This window comes from Eptatretus burgeri, chromosome 4, assembly GCF_056783735.1.
Source record: "Eptatretus burgeri isolate ZD-2024b chromosome 4, Ebu_testis_v1, whole genome shotgun sequence".
Lineage (NCBI taxonomy): Eukaryota > Metazoa > Chordata > Myxini > Myxiniformes > Myxinidae > Eptatretus > Eptatretus burgeri.
The window spans coordinates 39783929-39807859 of NC_140964.1; the positions used below are offsets into that span (position 1 = coordinate 39783929).

General features: G+C 43.1%; 1 protein-coding gene across 3 annotated transcripts in view; it reads right to left on the minus strand.

Annotated features, from left to right (window-relative positions):
- Positions 1-23931, minus strand: part of SKA1 (spindle and kinetochore associated complex subunit 1) — a 65870-nt gene that overhangs the window by 22778 nt on the left and 19161 nt on the right. For 2 of the 3 annotated variants that reach the window (XM_085877533.1, XM_085877534.1), the window contains exons 2-4: positions 3617-3733; positions 3065-3189; positions 2754-2854 (exon numbers count right to left, since the gene is read on the minus strand). In XM_085877533.1, the coding sequence (XP_085733659.1) occupies positions 2754-2854; positions 3065-3189; positions 3617-3733 (343 nt within the window). Of the gene's footprint in view, positions 1-2753; positions 2855-3064; positions 3190-3616; positions 3734-16015; positions 16202-23931 lie in introns of those variants that run through there. The other variant, XM_085877532.1, reaches the window with a different exon arrangement.

Sequence of the window (23931 nt, forward strand, 5' to 3'; positions counted from 1 at the left end):
TAAGTTAGAAACACGTTCATTTAGTTATTTGGTCATCCGGAAGACGTAAATCAAATACGTCTACATACGTCAATGTGCGTTGGAAATACGTAAGGAATTTGTTCAAACCACGTTACTCATAAGTTAGAAATAACTTTCGGGTACACTAGAGATTAGCTCGACGTGTTTCGACTTACGAGTAGCTTACAAGTAACTTTTGTCGACGTGTATCAACGATCGCATATCGTGCGTACAACTTATTCCCATCGCATGTGGAACATGTGAGGAATACGGCAAGTAAGTCGTAAAATTTTTAACACGTTTAAAATTACAAGACGCACTCCACTTACTACGACGTACGATAGCGTACTTTAGCGTTCTATTCACGTTTACCAAACTCACCCATACCGTATTCGACGTGTGCCAGCGTCTTAGAGGCATTTTTCAGAGGTCGCATACGCTGGCAAGATCGCCAAGTTGTGACTGCGATGTTGACACTTCCATTTCTCCGGCGGTTATGATTTGAATCGTTGTGCGGCAGCCTTTTAATAGGCTACGCCACGTGATCGTCGGCGATACGTGCAGCGCTATGCATAAGTTAGACTATCGTTGGGCATAGGTTGTGAACGCCGACAACAGGCTAAGCATTCATTGGTATAAGTCATCTATAAGACAACGAAACGTTCTAATTCCGTTACTAATGTTATGCATACGACCAACTCATTATGAATACGTCCGAATCTTTAAAAAAAAAAAAAACATCAAAAGTTCAACGTAAGCCAGCGTTTTACATATATTTTGATACGTTGCCATTGCTGGCTAAAACGTCAAGGTGTGACTGGGCCTTTAGCTTTGTTCCAGTTCAGGTTATTCACTGGACTTGAACTGCTCAAATTTCAGTAAAAAAACTGAAAAATGGGGGTGTTCTAAAACTTTGGACCGGAAGAGTAATATGAATTATATGTTCATCACTTTGTTTACAACTTATAAGCCTTGAAAAGTGGGCAAAAACCACAGAGGCCTATGAACTTTCAAAGTTATGTGGAGTGAAAAAGAGGGCTGAGATTTCTGGGCAGCTGGAGAGAAAGGCATGGCCTCGCTAACTAGGCGTGCTTGTGACATCAAGCACGCTGGGTGATAGATGGAAAGGCGTGGCCTGTAGAATGGGCGGTGCTCATGACCCACAGAAACAAACTCAGCTTTATGTACAAGATAGATGTACCAATGCTCGACATTACTTATGCAAGGCTGATACAGTAATGAGAATCAATCTCATTAACTAACAAACTCAATTCACCTTGTGCGTGATGGATGCATTTTGGGGATTTTGTTTTGTTCATAACTATACAAAGCTCACTCCAATTGATTGGAAGAAACTTCATGTTCCACTTTTAAAAATAATGCAGGTATGGTCAAAAATTAGAAATAAATATGCATATCTGCTGGAGTACACAACTTGGATTCTGGAATAACCAATAGATGAATGTTAGCAATTGATTAATCAAGGAATACAAATGCAGTTTGAGTGCAGCTAGTGTGATGTTATGAACCAAGCAGCACAAATTCACCAAGGGACACCGACAACTTCAAGCCAACATGAAGCACTCTGACTTCATGGATTAAATTAAACTACTCGTGGATTAAAAAAAAAACATTTTATATATTAAGCTCTATACAAGTACAATGCAAACTCGAACAGAACTCGGTTGAGTGCAAAGCTCCACCAGGATGAACAGTTTACATTTTGCATCCCACTGATGGGCCAGATCTGCATCCAGACATGGACCAAAATCTAATCGGCTTGTCTTCTCACCTACCCAACTCATCCACAAAGTTTTGTCATTCGTCCACAACATTGTGAGATATCGTTTTTGGGCCCATCTCTCAATGGTGAAGAATCACTTTTTAAAATGTAAAAACATTCTCATATCCAGATGAAGATCTTCACCAAAATCGAATCAATTTATCCTTGTCACACACACAACCTGTTCCGTCCATGACTTTTTGAGATATCTTGCTCAGAGACAGGAAACAGACAAACAAGACAGACAGGGGGAAACCATAGCCTCGATTAAACGCAGGTAGTAGCATAAGTAACTAGAGAATTGATAGAACACCTTACCCTGTGCAGTTTTTGAGGGGGGGAGGACATGAGTTGGGTCTGCGAGCAGCAAATTTGATTGCTGGTGACGACATAAAATGCTGGAATATATTTGAAAGTGCCAATGAGGTGATTTGTGTTCTGTAATAATTGTGTGGGGGAAGTGAAGAATGGGGGGAGTTGGGGGGGGTGTCCAAGTATATAATTAAATTGAAATAATATGAAGATTTTAAGGGTTGTAAGAAAAAAATAAAATTTATTTCACAAGTGTATCGCCGTTATGATGCAGTGCCTTGTACACCACATTTTTAAATATGTCACATTAGTTCTTCATACCTGTTGTTTGTGTCCTTTATGACATCCTTAAAAACAGTAAGTTTCCTGTTTGGAATGATTTTCAATTGTGTTTGACTGCCAGACAGGCAAGGCAGTAACAAAAATATTCTCTCACTCCTCTCTGCACATGTGTGATCAGGTCAAATTCAGAGCCAAAGTTCTGTTAAACTACAGGGTCATTTCCCCCAATTAATGGAACAAAATTCAACATTCAATTGAAATTAAGTTGTTCCTCAATCATAAACTGACATAAAAAGTGAACCAATTGCTTAACCCTGCTTTTCGCTTCACGTGTGCGGCGTAATGATAAAAAGCAAATAATTGGCACAGAACACACCTCTCATGGGTGGCATTTCTTTTTCTTTCAATGAAGGAAGGAATGATCTTGCTCATGTACTGCAACAGTCTATGACATTTCTCCTCTTCCTCCTGAAGCTTCTACAAAAGCAACCACAACAGCAGTGCACAACAAATTCACCGTCATCATATATAAGTGAGCAAACTGCTCTAAAAAAATTAAAAAAAAAATAATAATAATAATAATAATAATAATAATAATAATAATAACAAAAAAATATTTACCAAAGGTGAAGGTCATTAAACTAGTTAAATAACCTGTTTTTTTAATATCCGTATGAGTGGTTTTACCTGCAACTCCGACAGCTGCTTCTTTCTGAGTGTCACCAAATGTTGCAATTCCTCCACCAGCTCCTCCACCTCATCAACCTCATGTCGGAAGGCCTGAAGATCTCGAATGCAGGACTTATCTCTCTCTGTAGACATGTACATTCCATTAAAATGGTTCCTTTGAGATTTTATGCCTGGTGTTGGCTTAATGGTTAGGGCGGTGGGCTATGGATCCTTGGGTCCCCGAGTTGAAATCCCGCTTAGCTGTTGAATTAATACCAGGTGGGGTTAACTCAGCCTGTCATCCTTCCGAGGTCGGCAAAACGAGTGCCAACATGCTGGTATACTGTGTCGGAGTGGCGACCCCTCCAGGATTATGCCCAATAGCCAAGGAGACTGCTTAAGCAGCACCAACGCTCTGCAGAGTATGGTCCCAATTTCCTCTCCTCCTCTTCATTGCCCCAGTTTGCAATTCACGTCTGATACACCACTCATTCCTAGATCCGTGGAAGTTACTCGGTTGTGAAAGTGAATTCTTCTGACAAAAAAAACAAAAATGTTATGGAAACTAACCAAATCCTTGTAGCTGAAGCAATAGCTTGGTTTTCTCCATTTTTCTTTGCATGTGCAAAAGAAACAATTCATAATTGCAGTCAGGTTGAGAACCTCCAGGTAAGGATAAACAAGGTACTGCAAAAGACAGAACACACTCTGTTCAAGATTATGGATGACTGAAGTAAAACATCTTGTGTGGGTGGGAGGGGGGGTGAGGAAGGAGGGGGGATGGTTCAAATATTGGAATATCAACTCATTATACTTGTATTTCAAAGGACAGGTAGGGTTCTCCAAACTTAGAAAAGTGCCTGTCAATCAATGCCTGTTCACAATCAAGTTTCCTTTTTGTCATGGAGGTTAAAATTTTTTTATTCAATTCAAAAAAATGTTATATTTGCATAAATGTAATGGAGGTAAAATGTTCTATTTTATTGAAATGTTAATTTTTTAAAAATTGATGAGATTTTCAGAGGAGGCGAGTTATAGCCAACATCCTGAGCAAGTTTCAAATTCCTGCCCATCAGACATCAGGTCTGGCCAACCGGTTCGCGAAAGGCTAACACGACAACCATTCCTCCCCGCATACCCCACAACAATGTGACTCGTAATAATTGTCAAAAGAAGAGGATGAAGAGCAGGAGCAGGATTTAAACATGTGGCCATATTTGAAAGGTGTTTAAGAGTTAAACGCATGTAAAATTGCTGATCATGCGATGATCACCTGTTCAAAGTTAGTCACCAATCATCGACGAGCAATTTTATCAAATGCATGATCAAAACTTAATCACAGGCGTTTAAATAACAAAGAAACTTTTACATGTCCAAACATTTGCTTGCATGAGCTCAAGAGGCAGAAGAGTATAGGAATAGGGCAGTTTGCTGATGTGCAATGACAATCTTCGAGGATAGATGCAATGGAGAAGTATGACAATATCAAATATGTCTGAACTTGCAGACTCTCAAAGGAGTCAGAAATCATTTCGATCAATGATCAAAGGAATCATTGAATCTAGTGCAAGATGACCTGGATCAACCTATGATGAGGAGTAATGTGCTGAATTCCCTCCAACAATTGGCCGTGGCATTGTGATTCGGTGCAAGTTCCTCAATTGAATTGGAAATATGTGCGGTGTTTCACAAGCCATTCGGCTCTTTAGATGTGCACAACTAAAGAGCTGTTTATCTCCTTTCGTAAATTGCTATTTAGATGTGCAATTAGCTGTATGATGTTTTTGTCAGTGTTTAGGGGGTTAGGCGTGCTAGTAAGATGCTTGCCAAGCGCCTTTCGTAAATTTGGCACAAACCGTTTATCAATATTTATATATTTCACGCCTGGTGGTGGCTCAGTGGTTAAGGTGGCTGGCTTGGGATATAAATGTCCTGAGTTGGAGCCACTGAATTAACACCAGGTGGTGTTGACTCAGTCTGTCATCCTTCTGAGGTTGGCAAAATGAGTACTAGTGTACTGGTATAGGGGAACAGCATCAGCAGCATAGTTGTGCCCCAACAAAATGATAGCTACCCAGCAGCCAAACTGCCCAACGCAAGAAGAATATATTTCACAAGGATTATAATCTTTTTAATATGACAAGTAGTAATTATGGCAACTAATAAGTCTAAGCATATCTTAAAGTTAATTTTATGACATCCTGACTTTCACCAGTTTATTTTTTTGATGTTAATGCAGCAAGAAAGCTTTAGTTAAACTCAGTTGGCTGGAATAGGTGAGTACCCGCTTGATGGGCGACCTTGTTCCAAGCGTGCAACACGTTCTTCTGGCACATCCCTTTATATTGGAAATGTAGAGGCAACCACTGGCCCCATCTGCCTCAATTGCTCTCGTAAATAAAAAATTAACCTGGTTACGTATATGAAACAAAAACATGCATACTTATTTTCAAAACTTTATGGAATCAAATGGAACTTGCACATATACAAGTTCAGGGTGTCGTCATTAATCCCTGAAAGTTCAAATTACTTTGGTCAAATCCTTTCACAGTAGATGAAACATACAGTATATATGCAACATACGCCATAGCTCCCTTACAGTATGATGATTATTTCATATTTCCGCGACATCATCGGCAACACACAAACATTACATGCTTTGAACAGAAGTACAGGCCCAGGTTGTGCTGCATGGTCTAATCATGATCCAAGGCAAAGCTTTCAAGCAACATGATTCCAACAATCTGTTTGAATGGAGATAAAAGTTTTAATGGGAAAAAGGGGGGGGGGGATTTGGCCTAATTGTCAGTTTGTCAAATTATTTTTCTAAACAAAAGGAAAAATAATTATCGCATATTTTTCTAATACATATAACTCAACAAAAAGCAGGTGGCGGTGTGCTGTTTGGGTGGGCATAGGCAAACTTCCAGTTGCCAGCTTTTATGAAGAACACTGGATAGAATAACTCAAAGATACCATAGTTGCCTTCAAGTTCTGTTCTGATTTCAATCCCCAATGGAATTGGATCTCATGTGATTGCAAACTGCCATCCTGATAAACCAATGGTAGTTTTGAACCATATAAGATTGCAATCTTTACAGTAAGGAGGTGCCAGTTTCCCAAACCCAAAATAAATTATTTGTACGTGCTCTAGACACCCAAGGCCATGGTACCTTTCATAAAAGTCGGCCATTTTGTTTCGTACCCTGATCAAAGTCTTACAACGAATACTTCCGAGAATGCAATGTAAAAACACCCTGAAAGTTATTTGCAACTTTGTCTTATATTTGAAGAAATGGCAAATACTTCGTATTCAGACCTGCACGTCATATCAGACCTCTGAGGTTACACCTTCAAAATGCGGAAATGGTGCAAGGTTCAAAGAGAAAAAGGCCACCGACATAGTTTCTGGGAGAAAGATCAAAGGTGTAGATCCTGTGTTGTCTCACTTCCTGGTATTTGCTTGGGAGGGGGATTCGGGGGGGATAGGGGGAGGTCCTTCAATGTGGCTAAACCGCTGTAACAATCTGCATGCGAATAACCTCTTCAATGGACCCAATACCATCTCCGTAAAGACCAAATGCACTCACAATGTTGTGACAGCAAAAACAACAAGACTGCCTGTTAAGTTATCATCGTCACCTGGAATAGGTAAGTATTACTGTATTATTCGGCATACAAGTCGATGTGGAGTAAAAGTCAAAATGGCTAATTTCCCCATTTTTCTTTTCCTTATTCTTAGATAAGCCGATTTGGAATAAAAGATTAAGCGAGATCAACTACGATAGTTAGAACAATAAAGGTGCACATCCATATTCCCACCATTTTCCTCAAGAGACTTAAAGACTTCCAACTTAAAAGGTGCCGTGTACGACTTGTGTGACTTTACGGGAGGCATTTTTGAGATGACGTAATAAGGATGGTTACATACGATTAGGATTTAAAGGATGGATAAAACTTAATTGGTGAGTGCATGCTCATTATTGATCGGATAATTTTGAATGTGTCAGTGAGCGAATTAATGGTTAATTGCTCACCCAATCGGCAAACGTTCCGGGCAACGATTTCTGTAGTGCGTTTTAAATAACCAATTATACAATATATTTCAGAAAATATCACACTTAGTAATTTTTTTCATTGAGGCAAATAAATGTATTAAACCATGGGCAAGTCGATTACGAGTAAAAATTGAGGCATGGACATGGGGAAAAAAGTATCGACTTGTATGCCAAAAAAAATAAAAATGGTAATTCGTCCTCAAAACATCAACTGCTCTTATATTGACCACATCATCTACTGGGTTTCCATTTAACTCATAGGCCATGTCTACTGCATCTGCTGAATGTATAGCTCCATGTTTAGCTAAACATTTGTCTGATCCACAATCACCAACTTGATTGGAAAAGCACAATGTCAAGACAATGTCAAGACAGATAGATGTCCGCATTTGCTGCTAGTGTCTTCATTAATGCGAAACGTTTATTTCCCTTGTGTTCCTCATGAGCAATGGCTTTCAAAAGCAGCCTTGCTGGCAACATGACAGGTCTTCCACCTTTTTTTTTTGTATACATTGTCGAGGCTCGTATGAGAGCTAACACACAACGCACAGCAAGGGGGCCATGAGACAAGAGGGGTGGGACAGGGAAGGACAAAACAGTGGGGAACAGACATTAGATCTGTGGAAGGGAAAGGGATGGGGCGGGGAACATGGGGTATACAAGATGGACATTACAGGGACTTTAGGAAGGAGTAGTTCACAAGTAGCTCACAGAACTCTCAACTTCACAAGTCTTACTCCCACACCTGGCTTGTGTTTTCAACACACTTCGAATGTGTGGGCCACGCTACTGGCCATCAGGCTTGATCGGTTTTGGTTTTTTTCTGCTGCTGTTACATGGCCTTCAACAATTCACTCATCCAGGGAGGTCACCTTGTACACTGTTACAGATGGACTCCATCAGTATAGATTTTTTTTTCCCCCTGATATCAATATACCAGTGGGCTCATACGGGTATAAAAAAATATATAATAATAATAATAATAAAAACAATTCAAATAAATACTTTTTAAAAAACCAGAAAAAAAAACCACAGGTTCAAAAAATAGATAATGGTCGCAATGGTCCAATGGTATTCATATATGACATACACAGACACATGGAAATTACCTCGGCCACCAAAGGTGAAGGAAGTTACGTTTTCACTCCTTTCTGTTTGTTTGTGTACAGGATATCTCAAAAAGTTGTGGACGGATCCGGATGAAATTTTATGGACACGTTCGGTGTGTTACAAGGACGAACTGATTAGATTTTGGTGACGATCCGGATCCGGAACCGACGACTGTAATTTTTAAAGTTATTCTTCACCATTGAGAGATGGGGCCAAAAACGATATAGTCCTGGAGGAAAGTTATTTCAAAAATATATTGGGCCCAAAATGTTCTCGTGGGTCAGGTGCTCTGCCGAGTGCCCTTCTAGTTTTTCAAAATATTCCCACATTTTTTCATCCCGATTTTTTTTTTCAGTATACCGGTATATTCAGAATTCCAATACTGCTACAGCATGTCGATATGAAAAAATTTCACCGGTATATCGATATATCGCCAGACCATAGTTACCGAGTCCAACATACGATGTGGCTTTGCAACAGGATGAGTCATGTCCACTTAAATCCACTTGCTGCTCAGGGTTCCAAGAACTATCATGATGTCGTTCCCTTACAATCTTCAATTCTTCTGACAAAAGGTTATCTTTTACATTCTCTGAAAATCTATTACAAAGATTCTGTTCCAATCAGCAAGACAAGACAGAGAATGACCAGACTCGGCGGTGTAATGGTTTGAGCGTCTACTGAGTATGAGAGGTCGGTGGTTCTAACCCCAGCAGAGTCATACCAAAGACTTTAAGAAACTAGAAGGGCACTCAGTAGAGCGCATACCTCCGCCACGCAATGCCTGATCCATGAGAACATATCGGGCCCAATACATTTTTGAAATAACATGCGAAACAGTACTTTATTATTTTTGGCCGTATCTCTCAATGGTGAAGGAGCACTATTAAAATTATATATAATCATCGTATCCGGATCCGGATTTGGATCTTCACCAAAATCTAATCAATTCGTCCTTGCGGCACACCCAACCTGTCCAACAAGTTTTGTCCGAATCAGTCTGCAACTTTTTTAGACATCATGCATTATATCATTTTTTGCCCCATCTCTCAATGGTGAAGAATCACTACAAAAAATAATAGTCGTCACATCCGGATCTTCACCAAAATCTTATCAGTTCGTCCATGTGACGCACCCAACTTGTGGACAGATCCGGATGAAATTTTGTGGACAACTTTTTGAGATATCCTGTACACAAACAAACAGACAGAAAGGGGTGAAAAACCACCTTCAGTGGCAGAGGTAAAAATGGGACCACCTGTCCTGAAGCTAACCTGACTCAGGAGCATTGTCAATTTGGTACACCATGGGTGAAGAATGTTGTGGTCAAGATTCATCAAAATCATGTGTAGTTTTGGAGAAGAGAGCGAGAGACCAAATACCTGTTTTGGGGGGGGGGGGTCAAACCCTCCCCCAACCCCTGCAGACCCCCCCTTAATGAGCGTAGATTTTGATGTGGTTGATACACTTTGGTACGTCTCTGGTGATGATGGTTGTGGTCAAGTTTCATCGAAATTGTATGTGTAGTTTCCGAGAAGAGAGCAAATACCTTTTTATGGGGCGGTGGGGGTCAAAGAAACACCCGTATACGCCCCTTAATGAGCACAGATTTAGATGCAGTCAATACACCTTCGTTAGGCATCAGATATGAAGCTTGTGGCCAAGTTTCATCAAAATCGTGTGTTTGGTTCAAGCGATAATGACTGAAGTGTTTCCGGACTTACTCACTGACTGACTGACTGACCTACGGACACTGCTCGATCGCATAAGCTCACCTGACTAAAGAAAGTGCAGGTGAGCTAAAAATGGTACATGCTGCTGCCATACTCGATGTTCAGCATTTAAAAGGATAAGAGTATAGACAATACCCATAGGCTGGCATCCATGGGAAGGAAATTCCTCTTCAGAAAATTCCACGCTGAGTGCGACGAGAAAGGCTGCACCATTGTTGTGACATCGCTGGTACCCAAAGTGCCCAGGGAAGTGACAGAAATCCCCCCTCCCCTACCCCAAGCTCAGTGGCTGTATTTGTCTCATCCAATAGTCCTGTGTGATGTTGCGTGTGTTCGTCCGTATGTCCATGTGTGTGCGTAAGCTCCACCGAGACTTGTATCCTGTTTAAAATAAAAAAAAAATTCCAATAAAGGAATCCCAGTAAAGCAAAGGAATCTTTTAAGGGTTCCATTGTTGCTTTGTTGGCATTTAAAGGTTGGCTTGTTAAGGTGGCTGAGGGAAACTAGACAGCAATCTCATAACAAAGAAAAAAAATATGAAAAATGCCTTCAGAAATATTATAATCCAGGTGGTCTCGATTTTGGTGTCCGCGCGTGTATCCACAACCATATCTCGGACATGTAGGACCAATTTTATTCGTACTTGGCACAAAGACAACAAATGAAGGTCTACGTATTGTAATGTACTCAATGGAGAGGGACGAAGGCTCTGAAGTGGGAACAACAGGTTTAATTTGGACACGGGCACAACACAGCACAGCATTGGAATATGGGCGGCTAACCTGACTCTGCTTACCCATACCCCGGTGCACCCATGGACGCATGCATCATCATAAACTACTGATACATCTCATCTCCCTTGAAATGGACCAGCATGGTCGAAGTAATCTGGACCATGGTTTTGATGGCCAAGACCACATAGCCAATGGAGACTGACGGTGTCTTGGGATGGGCGTGACAAGTGTAACAATGGCAAGCACTAGACTCAATGTCACTGTCCAAAGCAGGCCACCAAACATGGGCTCAGGCAATAGCCTTCATGGTGACTATGCCTGGATGAGCATTGTGGAGTTCACTGATAATTTTCCCGTGGAGTTTTGGCAGAATTATCACTCGGCTACCCAAAAACAGGCAGTCTTCATCGATAGAGCCCATCCTTCCAGATGAGGTACGGTTTCGCCCCTTCCGGTAGTGACGCCCAATCACCTGACATAACACAATGTATAATTTGTGACAACACTGGATTGCTATTGGAAGCACAAGCAATCTGCTTTGCGGTTACGGACGCCTCATCGTGAATGATGTTGGCCATGAGATAAATAATATCACCAGATTATGGAGGTTCTGGGATGGTAACGGGAAGTGGCAAGCGACTGAGCATGTCAGCACAGTACATTTCCTTAGCGGGGCGGTAAACCAATGAATAGTCATAACCGGCAAGGGTCAACGTCCAACATTGTACATGACCAGATGATGTGGGCAGAATGGCTCTGGTTTCTCCCAGGAGACCAAACAAGGGTTTGTGATCAGTCTCAATGGTAATGTTGTTAAGGATTCAGCGGTGGCGGGGCTCGCACCCTACTCTCGATGGCCAAATGTTGAATATTCGGCGTCACTTCACCACCGCCGTGTCCAGGGTTATAACGCCGGCTGGTTCGGCACAGGCCTCGGGTCACGCGCCTCGAATCATGATACCAACGTACACGTGGACCTTACCAGTTGGGGGAATAGACCCCGGTTACAGATTGGTTTTGTCAGAGACCGAGCGAATTCTGCCAGTCTGTAACCATTTTGGTTTTTATATCCAAATCGAGCGGATCATTCCTTGGCGCGGCACGAATTAATTCAAGCCAACAAATCTCGTATAACTCAGCCAGATTTATTGGGGACACATCGGGGAACACAACACAAGCAAAGCATTCACGACAATGTTATAATTAATCTATAACCCGTTCTTAACTCGGGAGCCACGGATTACGGGTTTCGAAGGGGACCCTAACGAGATAAACCTTAAACAACATGCAGACAAGACATGGACAGCATGCAGACAAGACACAGAGTACTTGGTGATGCTCCATGGACGAGAGGAAAAGTGTCAAAAGCACGAATGTGGCTCATGACAAGCCGATGTCCACGGATTCGAGCACCCAATCTCAAACACGCCGCGCGGCAAAATGGCGGCGTCGTCATTTTTCTTCTCCCGGCACTGCTTACGCACGCAGCCTCAGCGCGTTCTGACCCCGCGTAATGTAGACGGCACAAGACCGTCAGATCGATGGTGGGTTTCAGCATACGAGTCCAGGCCTGGCCTGTTCGCCAGGTCAGGTCAAATCGAGGTGTTGGGCTACGCAGGCTGGGTCCATGGGATTCCAAGACGTCGTCGAGCCGTGAGGTGAGTAGGGACAGTCAGAGGCTCCGTCACTGGACTCTGGATGAACCTGTCGATGTCTTCCTCATAAAAGTCAAATCGCCGACTCCCACTAGTCGTTTCTCCTGCCTCTTTCAGAAAGCAGGTCGCAGACAGACACAGCCGTCCCTTACAAAGCAGATCACGGCTCCCACTAGTCGTTTCTCATCCAGCCGAGGGTAGAAAGACCTCATGGAGTCCTTTCCCTACCTTTCTTTCGGCTCGCTCCTCACGAAAGCCGATCGCACCCCACCTCGGCGCTCTCCCGGCACCGCTTGCCTTCCCAGCGACTGCTCGCCTCCCAGCCGACTGCTTATCCAGCAGATTGCGACTCGACCTCGGTGCTCTCAGTTCCACCTTCTGCCGATCGCAGACTGACCTCGGTGCTCTCAGTTCCACCTTCTGCCGATCGCAGACTGACCTCGGTGCTCTCAGTTCCACCTTCTGCCGATCGCAGACTGACCTCGGTGCTCTCAGTTCCACCTTCTGCCGATCGCAGACTGACCTCGGTGCTCTCAGTTCCACCTTCTGCCGATCGCAGACTGACCTCGGTGCTCTCAGTTCCACCTTCTGCCGATCGCAGACTGACCTCGGTGCTCTCAGTTCCACCTTCTGCCGATCGCAGACTGACCTCGGTGCTCTCAGTTCCACCTTCTGCCGATCGCAGACTGACCTCGGTGCTCTCAGTTCCACCTTCTGCCGATCGCAGACTGACCTCGGTGCTCTCAGTTCCACCTTCTGCCGATCGCAGACTGACCTCGGTGCTCTCAGTTCCACCTTCTGCCGATCGCAGACTGACCTCGGTGCTCTCAGTTCCACCTTCTGCCGATCACAGACTGACCTCGGTGCTCTCAGTTCCACCTTCTGCCGATCACAGACTGACCTCAGTGCTCTCAGTTCCACCTTCTCTTCCCGGCACTCGCTTCTCGAGGCCACTCCCTCTCAGAGCGCTGGGCGGGGACTATTGTCCGGAGAGAGGAAGGAAGAAGAAGCTCTCGGTCCACCACCACTGTACGAACATTGAACATGCCTTCTACACCTCCTGACACACATGCAAGGTCCATTTACCGAACAACCTGGCTAAATATGCATTTAATGGGGGATCTGGGCTAATCCTATATTTAATAACACACTAAGGATCATTTCCACAACAATATGTCTTCCAAAGACATATTGGTGCATTTTTTAAGGTGCCCCAGACACACGCCAACACCTCTCGTTCTACTTGAGCATAGCGACAGACGTTCAGTGTCAGATAGGGTTCGTGATGCATACGCAACAGGCTGGAGATTACCGATTCCATTTGTTTGCAACAATGCACACCCGATGCCATATGAATTGCTATCACAACTGAGAACAAGTTCCTTGGATGGGGTGTAATTGACAAGTAATGGCGAGGAGGACAGCATGGTTTTAGCAGCCTTGAATGCTCTTGTTTGGGCAGCTTCCCATTTCCAGACAACGCCTTTCCTGAGGAGAAGATGCATAGGCTCGACAGTTGTGCTTAGTTGAGGCAGGAAATTACCAAAGTCGGTCAACATACCCAGGAATGAACGAAGTTATGAAACGTTTTGTGGCATTGGTGCATTCGCAATTGCTTCAACTTTGCTAGGAGAGAGCAAAATGCCTTGACAGGAGATTTGATGACCCAGGTATTCAACTTCACATGCCATAAAGGTACACTTCTCACGCCTTAGGTGTAACCCAGCTTGTGACAGCCAACTGAGGACTTCGTTTAGGTTCTCGAGATGTTCATGTTGTGACTTGCCAGTCACTAGTATATCGTCCTGAAATTTGACCGTCTTTGGTACAGTTTTCAATCATGTCTCCATCTTGCGTTGGAAGATTGTTACAGCAGAGCGTATGCCAAATGGGCACATGTTGTACATGTAGAGTCCTCGATGAGTGTTGATGCACGTATAGGACTTGGAATCATCATCCAGTTCCATTTGAGCATAGTCATTGGTCAAGTCAAACTTAATGCCATCCAGCTTTGAATAGCAGTTGATCGTCGTTTTGTAGTCCCCACAAATACGCACCGTTCCAACTGCTTAGAGTATTGGAACGATAGGTGCCGTGCAGTCGGAGTACACAACCGGTGAGATGATGCCCTCACTCAGCAGGCGGTCAAGCTCACATTGGATCATTGATTGCATCATGTTGGGCACAGGTCGAGCCTTATGGAACAATAGCTGAGCACCTGCAGAAACATGAATCCTCACTTTGGGCCCTGCAAAGGTGTCAACACCATCGCTGAACAGGCCAGGGTACTTGTTGAGCACGGTATCATATCCAGCATCAGAGTTGGAGACTGTTTACATCACTCCAATTAAGTCTGATGATTTGTAACACACACACACACACACACACACACACACACACACACACACACACACACACACACACACACACACACACACACACACACACACACACACACACACACACACACAATCGTGCAGTGGTCTGGAATAACCGAGTCAAGCTAAGTAACCACATGGAATATCTCTCATTGGAATTGGACTCTCAACAACATCCCACACCCAACTCCAAGCTGATCCGGGATGTGCCCCTTTCAAGTTTATCAGCTGCTGACGTCGTGGCACAGATATCCTCCCGGATGGATCCCGATTCCAAGGACACAGGGACGTGCCACCCCTCACCGGCCTTTCCCTTTCACCTCCACACATAACACGGACAGTTTCGAACTTATTAAGTAAATAACAAGTGGTGCCAGGCACAACAAATCCCACCCATTTAAGGCATAAAGTTATTTTGGGGATCAAATTTAAATTTGATACATCCTGAAACCTGAATGTTGATTATAAGGAATGGAATAAGGAATATTTTAGTCTTAGTTTGAAGTCAATTAATCCATTTTTGACGCAAGTTATGACCGTAAAATGATTTTGACCTTTCGAGGCCACGTAAGGTCAAAGGTCATGGTGTCAAATGAAAGCCAATAAAGGACTTGATATATGTCTTCCATAGTAAACACGCATATTCCTAACCTTTTTTGATTTATAATGGAAAATTTGTAATTTTGACCGATGACCATGACCCCCAAAACTTCGGACCCTACCGATCTTCACAAATATGCATTTTTCACTCTTGGAATGGGTAGGATTATAAGCGACAAAGAGAATAAGGTTCACTATAAGCTTAGTTTGAAGTAAATCAGATCATTTTTGACGAAGTTATGAGCGAAAAACGATTTTGATCTTTTTGAGACCTTGACCTTTGATCCAATTGGACCCAAAAGTTAATGGGGTCGTCCAAGGTTCATTGCCCACCTGTGGATTAAATTTGATAGTGTTTGCTAAAGCCGTTTTGCCGTAAAGTTGCTAACAGACAGACAGACAGACAAACAAACCGGACGATTACAATATCCCGCTCCCTCCCTCCGGGGGCGGGATAGTTAAAAAAGACCTACATCGCACGCAGGCCATAGATCAAGCCTGCGCAATTATTGCCAACCTATGGTTGCTTGTCCGTGCTATATCCTCTTCAAACGCCGAACGTCGAGCAACGAAACATCGCGTATCCCCCCCCCCCATCATCCGGGGTTCAAAGCGCCGACCTCACGGACGCAGATCAGAGGCGCCGGGACCGTAACGTCCACCGAGACCGAGTGAGAGTCCGGTTAATAAATGGAACTTACCGGCTTCGTTTTTCCCTTCACTCTCCTCAGCTGAACAGCTTAACGGGTTTCTCCTCCTCTCCCTCAGCATCCCGCCGTGCCGTTGATATACTCCTCGATGCCCGAATCCCACAAGTTCAAGCACAACAACCTCGACCGTTCCCGCCGCTCCAGTCGAATGGCGTCAGATAAGTGGGCGTGGCCGATTTAAACCCCGCCCAGTATAGTATTTTTTGTTGTTGTTGTTGTTGTTTTTTGACGGGAACATTTTTCTCCATCCGACGGATTTACGTGAGAACCGCACGAGGACATCCATTAATTTCCTTGATAGTGTTCTTCTTCTTCTTGTTGTTTTAAATTGTCCGACATCTGTACACAGAACCCGGCACAGGAAGCTGAATGTACGTCTTCAACGTTTTTTTTTTTTGTTTGTTTTTTAATTAATTAAATGTTTTTGTTTTTTTTTAAAGAACACGAACCTACTTCTAAAATCAACGTCTGCGTTCAACATTCGGACAAAACGGTCCCCCACACACGGTAACGAGCGGTCACAGTCAGCAAATGTGTTCCGTAAGCAAGCGGCTTGTTTGATTCAAAGTGCTCAAGCAAGCACTCCAACGGAACTCGGCACGTGACGCCACTTAACAACATCACGGTCTCCATGGAAACGGTGCCGTCATGGTACTTGAAGCAAATGCTGTCCGGGATAGAATATAGTCTTTGTTCGGGATAGAATAGTCAAAAACTACTATGGGGATAGAATAGTCTTTGTTCAACAACGTGGGCAATCGGACTTGACCTGCTCAGGCAACATGACAATTGGTGATGCATTCAGGCAGGCATCCAATATGGAAACTGATGAAGACATTGAGTTTTCAGATTTGGGGTCAGCAAGGGATCAGCTGGATGAAGATCAGATCTTGCGGCAGACATCAGACATGGTAGCAACGATCCTGAAAAGCCATATGAACAATATAACTGATAGTGATGGTTACATTTCTGGTCTTGATATGGAACTTGGTGAGTGTGGCAAATAAGTACCAGATTGTCCGTATGATTTACTGTCATGGTGTGTGAGCAGAAATGCATTTGAATCCATATCAAGCCAGTCCGACAGTGGCTCACAACCTCAACACCTGAAAATCATAGCTGTATGCCAGAATATCATCACTCAGAGTCGACAGGTACAGACACAAACTAGAGGGGGAGCACTCGGTAGAGTGCAAAACCTCCGCCGCCAATACTGCGAGGTCACTCAAGTGAACCTGATATCCTATTCATTCAATTTGACGTCAACAGTGCTCACAGAGTTATTATTTGCAACTTTCCCTTTTACTTTTAACTTTTACATCCTCAATTCATTCGTCGTCACTAGATTCCTTGAGACAGAAATTGATTTTACGTGGGTATATCCACCTGAAGTTCCAAAATCAGCCGCAATTATAATTTTGGCATGTTTTTTTTTGTTGGAAATCACTTAAAACATGTAGAAATGCAAAAAAAAAATCGAAATTTTGTTGAAAAAAAATTTGCAAAGTTTTTTTTTCTCTATTTTTTTTTTGGGGGGGGGGGAGGGGTTGGAAATCACTTAAAACATGCAGAAATGCAAAAAAAAATCAAATATTTTTTCTAATTGGCCGCCATAGTGGCCATATTGGATTTTGGACCAAGTCCAAAATCTAATGGCATCATCCTTGGACCAGACCTAACCCCCCACCAAGTTTCGTCGAAATCCGTCGAGGAGTTTTTCCGTAATACTGTTCACAACCAAACAAACAAACAGAAAGGGGTGAAAACAGTAACCTCCATCCATCTTCGATGGCGGAGGTTAACTGGAGGGGGAGCACTCGGGAGAGTGCAAAACCTATGCCACCAATACTGCTGGGTCACTCAAGTGAACCTTATATCTTATTCATTAAATATGATGTCAACAGTGCTGACAGTTATAGTTCTTTTCCCCAACATTTTTTTTTGGGGGGGGGGGGGTGGAAATCACTTAAAACATGTAGAAATGCAAAAAAGAGAAATCGAAATTTTGTTGAAAAAGAAGTTGCAAAAATTTTTTTTTCTCGAACTATTTTTTTTGGAGCGGGAGGGGGGGTTGGAAATCACTTAAAACATGTAGAAATGCAAAAAAAAAAATTTTCTCCAACAATTTTTTTGTGGGGTGGGGGGGACAAAGTCCAAAATCTAATGGCATGATCCTTGGACCATACCTAACCCCCCCCCCCACCAAGTTTCGTCGAAATCCGACGAGGAGTTTTTCCGTAATACTGTTCACAAACAAACAAATAAATAAACCAATGTAACCCGCAGGGTGACCCGTATCTTGCCAAAAGGTGACCACGTGTGACTTCTTTAAGGTCACACTGAGGTGAACAGAGCTGCTATCCACCAGGAGCGACTCCTTGAGGAATATCTGCCTACGAGAGATTCCGATGAGAATCGTTCTACAGAGTAACCATGAAAAATATGCGTTTGCCTCATAACGTCACCAAATGATGTCATAATGTCTCAAGCTTGACATATCTAGAAAGCACTCATCGAGGTGTTCAATTTGAGGTACTACACGATATGGTTCCTAAAACTTGAAAATTTGACCTTGGGGTCAAATATGTTTGACCTGAGCCGCTAACCATGAAGGTCAAGGCCAATCGCCACCAAAAATTAATCAGCTGAGCGCCAGACCATGAACTATATTCCCATGAAGTTTGAAGACGATGCGATCAAAATTACTCAAAAAATAAGGGTTTCGTCGACTCCCCTGATTTGCGACAAAGTGACATTGACCTTTGACCTTGACCCTCAAAATTTTATGCGCTGAATGGGACCTCTATAGGCCTCTGATATGCGAAGTTACAAAATTTTCCAATGATAACTGTGCTCTGCAGAATTTTTTCTACGTGATTACAGACAAAAAAAAAAAAAACGTACAAGCTGACTCACATATCTTGCAAAAACTTCGTTTTGGCAAGATAACAAACAAACAAACAAACAGAATGGGGTGAAAACAGTAACCTCCGATCTTCGATGGCAGAGGTTAATAAGCCTCGGTCTGGGAATTTATGTACATCACACCTTTGGAAGCAAGAAATTGGTTGATCATCTCCATGCATTGGGTTATTCTGTGTCCTATGATGAAGTGTGAAGGTTTCTAACATCAGTTGCACTTGACAAGAAGGAAGCAGATGTGTTTGTTCCACGGGGTATTGAAACGGGAGATTGGACGAAGAACCTGGAATGATTAACAAGCAAAGCATCACTCTCGCTGGTGGGTTTGCAGAAGCCCAGAAAGTTGCAATCATTGACTCAGATGGAAAGAGGGATCTTGTTCGGCTCTTCAGCACACCATTCTCCATGCCATTGACCTTGTACCATCTCATGAAAGGTTGATCATCGAGTCAGATGATACAGATGTCCTTGTTCTTCTCTTTTATTATCAAAGTAAAGGTAAACTGCTACAGTTGACGTACATGTATGCTGGGCACACCAGGCAACGCACCAACAGAGAAAGATTCATACCGATCCATTCTATTTGTGATCAACTCGGAAAAAGCGTTTCACAGGCATTGCCGACTGCACACGCACTAACAGGATGCGCCACAACCAGCAGTCTGTACAATATAGGAAAGAAAACTTCAATATGCATAAGATCTTCCTGCCCTCTGCACCATGGGAACGACTTCTGAGTTGCCACAGAGCTTATCCAATGCCCGTCAATACACTTTGGCTTTGTATGGAAACAAAAAAAAATCTATTGGTGACATGTACAACATTAGATGAGTTGAGGTATGAATTTGCTTGCAAAAGTGACAAGCCGGCATCAGCATTCCCACCGACTGAGGATGCTTTCCATCAACACGTATTGCGTGCAAAGTACCAGGTATCTATTTGGATGCAGTGCAAGGTTGCCAAGCCACATCTCTTGTACCCAATTGGCAATGGCTGGATGTAGAATGAGGACACATCTTCCTTGCAACCAATGTACTATGACAACGATGCTGCACCTGTAGAAGTCCGAGACCTAACTCATATGTACTGCATGGATACTGAGTGCAACACTTCTCAGAAATGCCACTGTTTTGCATGAGGATTGCCTTGCATTGAATCCTGTTCCTGTCAGGGTATCGAGTGTGACAATAAGCAGGAGACACCTATTACTGTCATTGACAGTGACAGTGATGATTCAGATTAATGCTTCCTTTCAAGACTAACAAAATCATGAACATTTTTAATATTTTGTGCAGAATGTTTACTCTTTTGGTGTATCTTCAGTAATTGAAAACTATCATTGTATCATAGTGGGTGATACTTTGCTGTTTTGGTCAAATTGGCCAGGCTGAATCTAGAATGGGGGTTCAGTTAACGTAATCACATGGTAAACTCCCCAAACCTCATTTGAGTGCCTTTTTGGATATATTCATCATCAAAAATGAATAGGAAGGGTTTCTGAGCTAGTTTGATTCAAATGAATCATTGTGCATGGAAATGCCATGTGGTTTTCTATGGAACTTCTTGTGCGTAAAAGTAAAATTTGATCATTTTTGTGATATTTTCAGGTTTGTGTCTTTGTGATGTTATAATTAACTACTACAACGATCCTATGACAACACAACAATATGACACTTCATTTGTGCTAATTGGTTGAAAATTAAGCATTTAACAGCTGTTGTGATTTTGTGACGTGCCCAAAATTGCGGACCTCCAAAAACACAAATCATGTCAAAAATAAATGTTATCCCCAATATATATTTTTTCACAACCATCCATTTCCTACTCCACACATCCCAATAAACCAAAAAAAACATGTTTGTGCTTTGTTCTGCCATGGGGATGGGTTATCATTTTTGTATTTTTACCAGCCATGCCACAGCACGAAGAGTTCAAGGGCAAGATCGAGAGAGACTTTGATAAACAATGGGTGTGGGGAGGAATGGGGGTAGGGGAGGACGCATGGGGTGGACAAGATGGATACCGAAGGAAACTCTCAGGGGGGAAAACTAGAAATTTGTGAGGAGGGAGGAAGGGCTTGGGGTGGGGTTAATTGGGTCAAAGGGGGGCAGGGGGGGGGGCAGAAAAGATCATGCTTTTGGATTGGGGACGATCTGAGATGGTGGTAAAGTAAACGACTGTCTTGAAGACCAGGAGGGAAGAATGAGTTTGAAGATGATATGGAAATTGATTCCACAAGTGGGAAAAAGAGGAACGAATGAGTAAACAGTGAGCAGTGATCCTGGATTTAGGTGGTTTCATCAGAAGAGGGTTGATAGTGGACCCTGTGAGCCCTGCATCAACCTGGGGGGGGGGGGGTGAGGGAACAGAAAGAGCAAAGGGTGAAAGAACAAAAAGAGGAGGTGGCAGAAGACAGAGAGACCACCGACCTGTCATGCAGGCCTGTCGCCAGGGCTCAGTATTAAGGGGGACATATGAACTGGATGGGGGGGGGCACAATTATAATATTTAATATTTTTGATAACCCAGTATACTATTGTATTCATGCAGCATTGACACATCTATACTGAGGTTGCCGTCGCATACTAACCAAATTGATCTCAGCTGGATTTAATATGTTCCGATGTTTTTGGCCTAAAATAATTATTCGAATGCAGGAGAGCCGCAACAAACTGGCACATTCACAATGCAGATATTCAATGATTAGACAATTGGCACCAATTCAGGTGCACTTATACAAGGTGTTGTCAAGAATTGGCATTAGAAAATTAATATACCAGAGATACAATGACTAAACGGGGGGGAGGTTGGCATTTGGATCGGATCAGTGCACTTTCAAATAAGATACAGTAGGCTATGACCTGCGATCATCACGTTAAACTATCAACAGCAAATACGACCAACCTGAAGATACCACAAAGTCCACATTTAAAGCAGTCAATTACACAGAGGTAAGGTTATGCACAAAGCACTAGATATGGGATATGCAAAGCACCAAACAGAACATTTAACTTAAACATCAGAAGTACAAAGCAGCCGACCACGGCGGGTGCTGACTGCAACCACAACCGCAACCTTTTTCCTTTTCTTAGCCATTTTCGTATATCCATGTCTTTTTCTACTGCTGCGAGCTAGCGCTCTCCGTGACTCGTCCCTCGTGACTCATGTCACTAATCTCACGACTCGCGACATTTGACGGTTGACGGTTTTATTTATTAAATGATGTAAGCACCAAAAACAGGTTTTATCTGCATAATTTCAAATGTCAGCACGATTGCAAACACACATATTTTTAATTTTTATTTGAAAATTACTTTTGTAAGATGGAGGGTTGTGAAGGTCACGCGGTGCACTTCATCTTTAATTATGGAAATTATGTCTTTTCCTTATTCATATTATGACTATTTTACATTTATACTTAACTTACAACCAATCAGGTAACCTGCTTAATAGGGCCTCCATATCGAAGACGCTGATTGGCTATTCCTTAAAACTAAATGATCCACGATATATATAACCACCCGCAGATCTTGTGGCTGTCTGTCGTCTTGGTTGCTGGCATTGGTGCATGCGTTATTATCCCCCGCCAACCAACGAAGTTGGCGGGGGATATAGAAATGGGTTCCGTTCCGTCCGTCCGTCCGTCCGTCACATTTCGTTTCCAGAGCTTAACTACAAATCCCATCAAGATATATTTACGAAATTTGGTACACATATCAAGCAAATGGTCAACTGGTGCCTTTTGATATTGAGAGATTTCCCCCAAAAAAATTTCTGTCACTTTCCATGGAAACAACTTGGGTATTAAGAAATAATTGAGGTTAACCTTTGTTTCCAGAGCATAGTTGCAAAACTATGAACTATTTCTTTATGAAATTTGGTACACACATCAAGAATAAATTGAACTGGTGCCTTTTGATACTTGTCCTCATTTACTATGACGGGGGATATCGAAGACTTTGTCTTCAACGGATGCTAGTTATCTTTTATCTTGTGGGCTTGGACTGTATTGTCTTGCCAATTGCTTTTGGAGATGCGCTGGCAAGAGCACACTTATCTCTTGACTGTTATTCAAAGAAGGATATTATTAAGGCCTAAGTCACATTTGCCACGGCGGCCGTGGGGTCTACAAAATCTACGGCCACTAGCAATTATAGGGCGGCCGCAGTATTTCAACGGTCACACAATGTATCAGTCACATAAGTTTTTATTTTTCGGGTAGCCGCACGGCGTATTTATAAATTGTGGAGACCGAAAACGTGGGGGTGCCGTACGGTCTTTGATTTGATGTCGCACGGTGACCTTAGGGCGTTCCTGCGGCGGACATAGAATTTTCAAAGCAGACGCAAGGTGCCCGCAGGGGGACCGCAGGGGGGCCCTAAGGCGAACGTGCGGCCAGACGGACGGTAACGAGTGGGTTCTTGTTTTTTTTTTTAACCAGTTCTTTTGTTTCGGCTTGTCGAATTGCTACGACGAACATAGAAGTGAAAAAGTTATAACTCCGCGTTATAATTTCACGGCAACCCCAACAGCCTGTAAAATATAGCCAAACGGCGTAGGGCCACCCTGAGGCCACCGCAGAAACTCTGCGGCCGCCGCACGTTTCTGTCAATTCAGAGGGCGTACGGCCGCCGTATCCTCACCAGAGAGCAAATGTGACTTAGGCCTAAAGAACAGTTCATCCAAGAAGGCCTTATTATTCACGATGTTGAACATCTGGAATAAGGGTTTTAGTTCACACAGGTGAACTCTTAAACAGCAAGGAGTTCACAGTAGGCGCTCGTCCTTAAACACTAAGTTGTTCACAGGGTGCAACAGGGCATAAATGGGTGGCGTACAAGTGGGGGGGCACCAGATGCGCCATGGGGGGCATTGCACATAAATGCCCCCCCCCCTTGCGACGGGCCTGCTGTGATGGCGAAGTGATTGATAGGCCCATACATTCAGCCTCATCGCAAGAGATTACAATGATTTTGAAGCCTTAG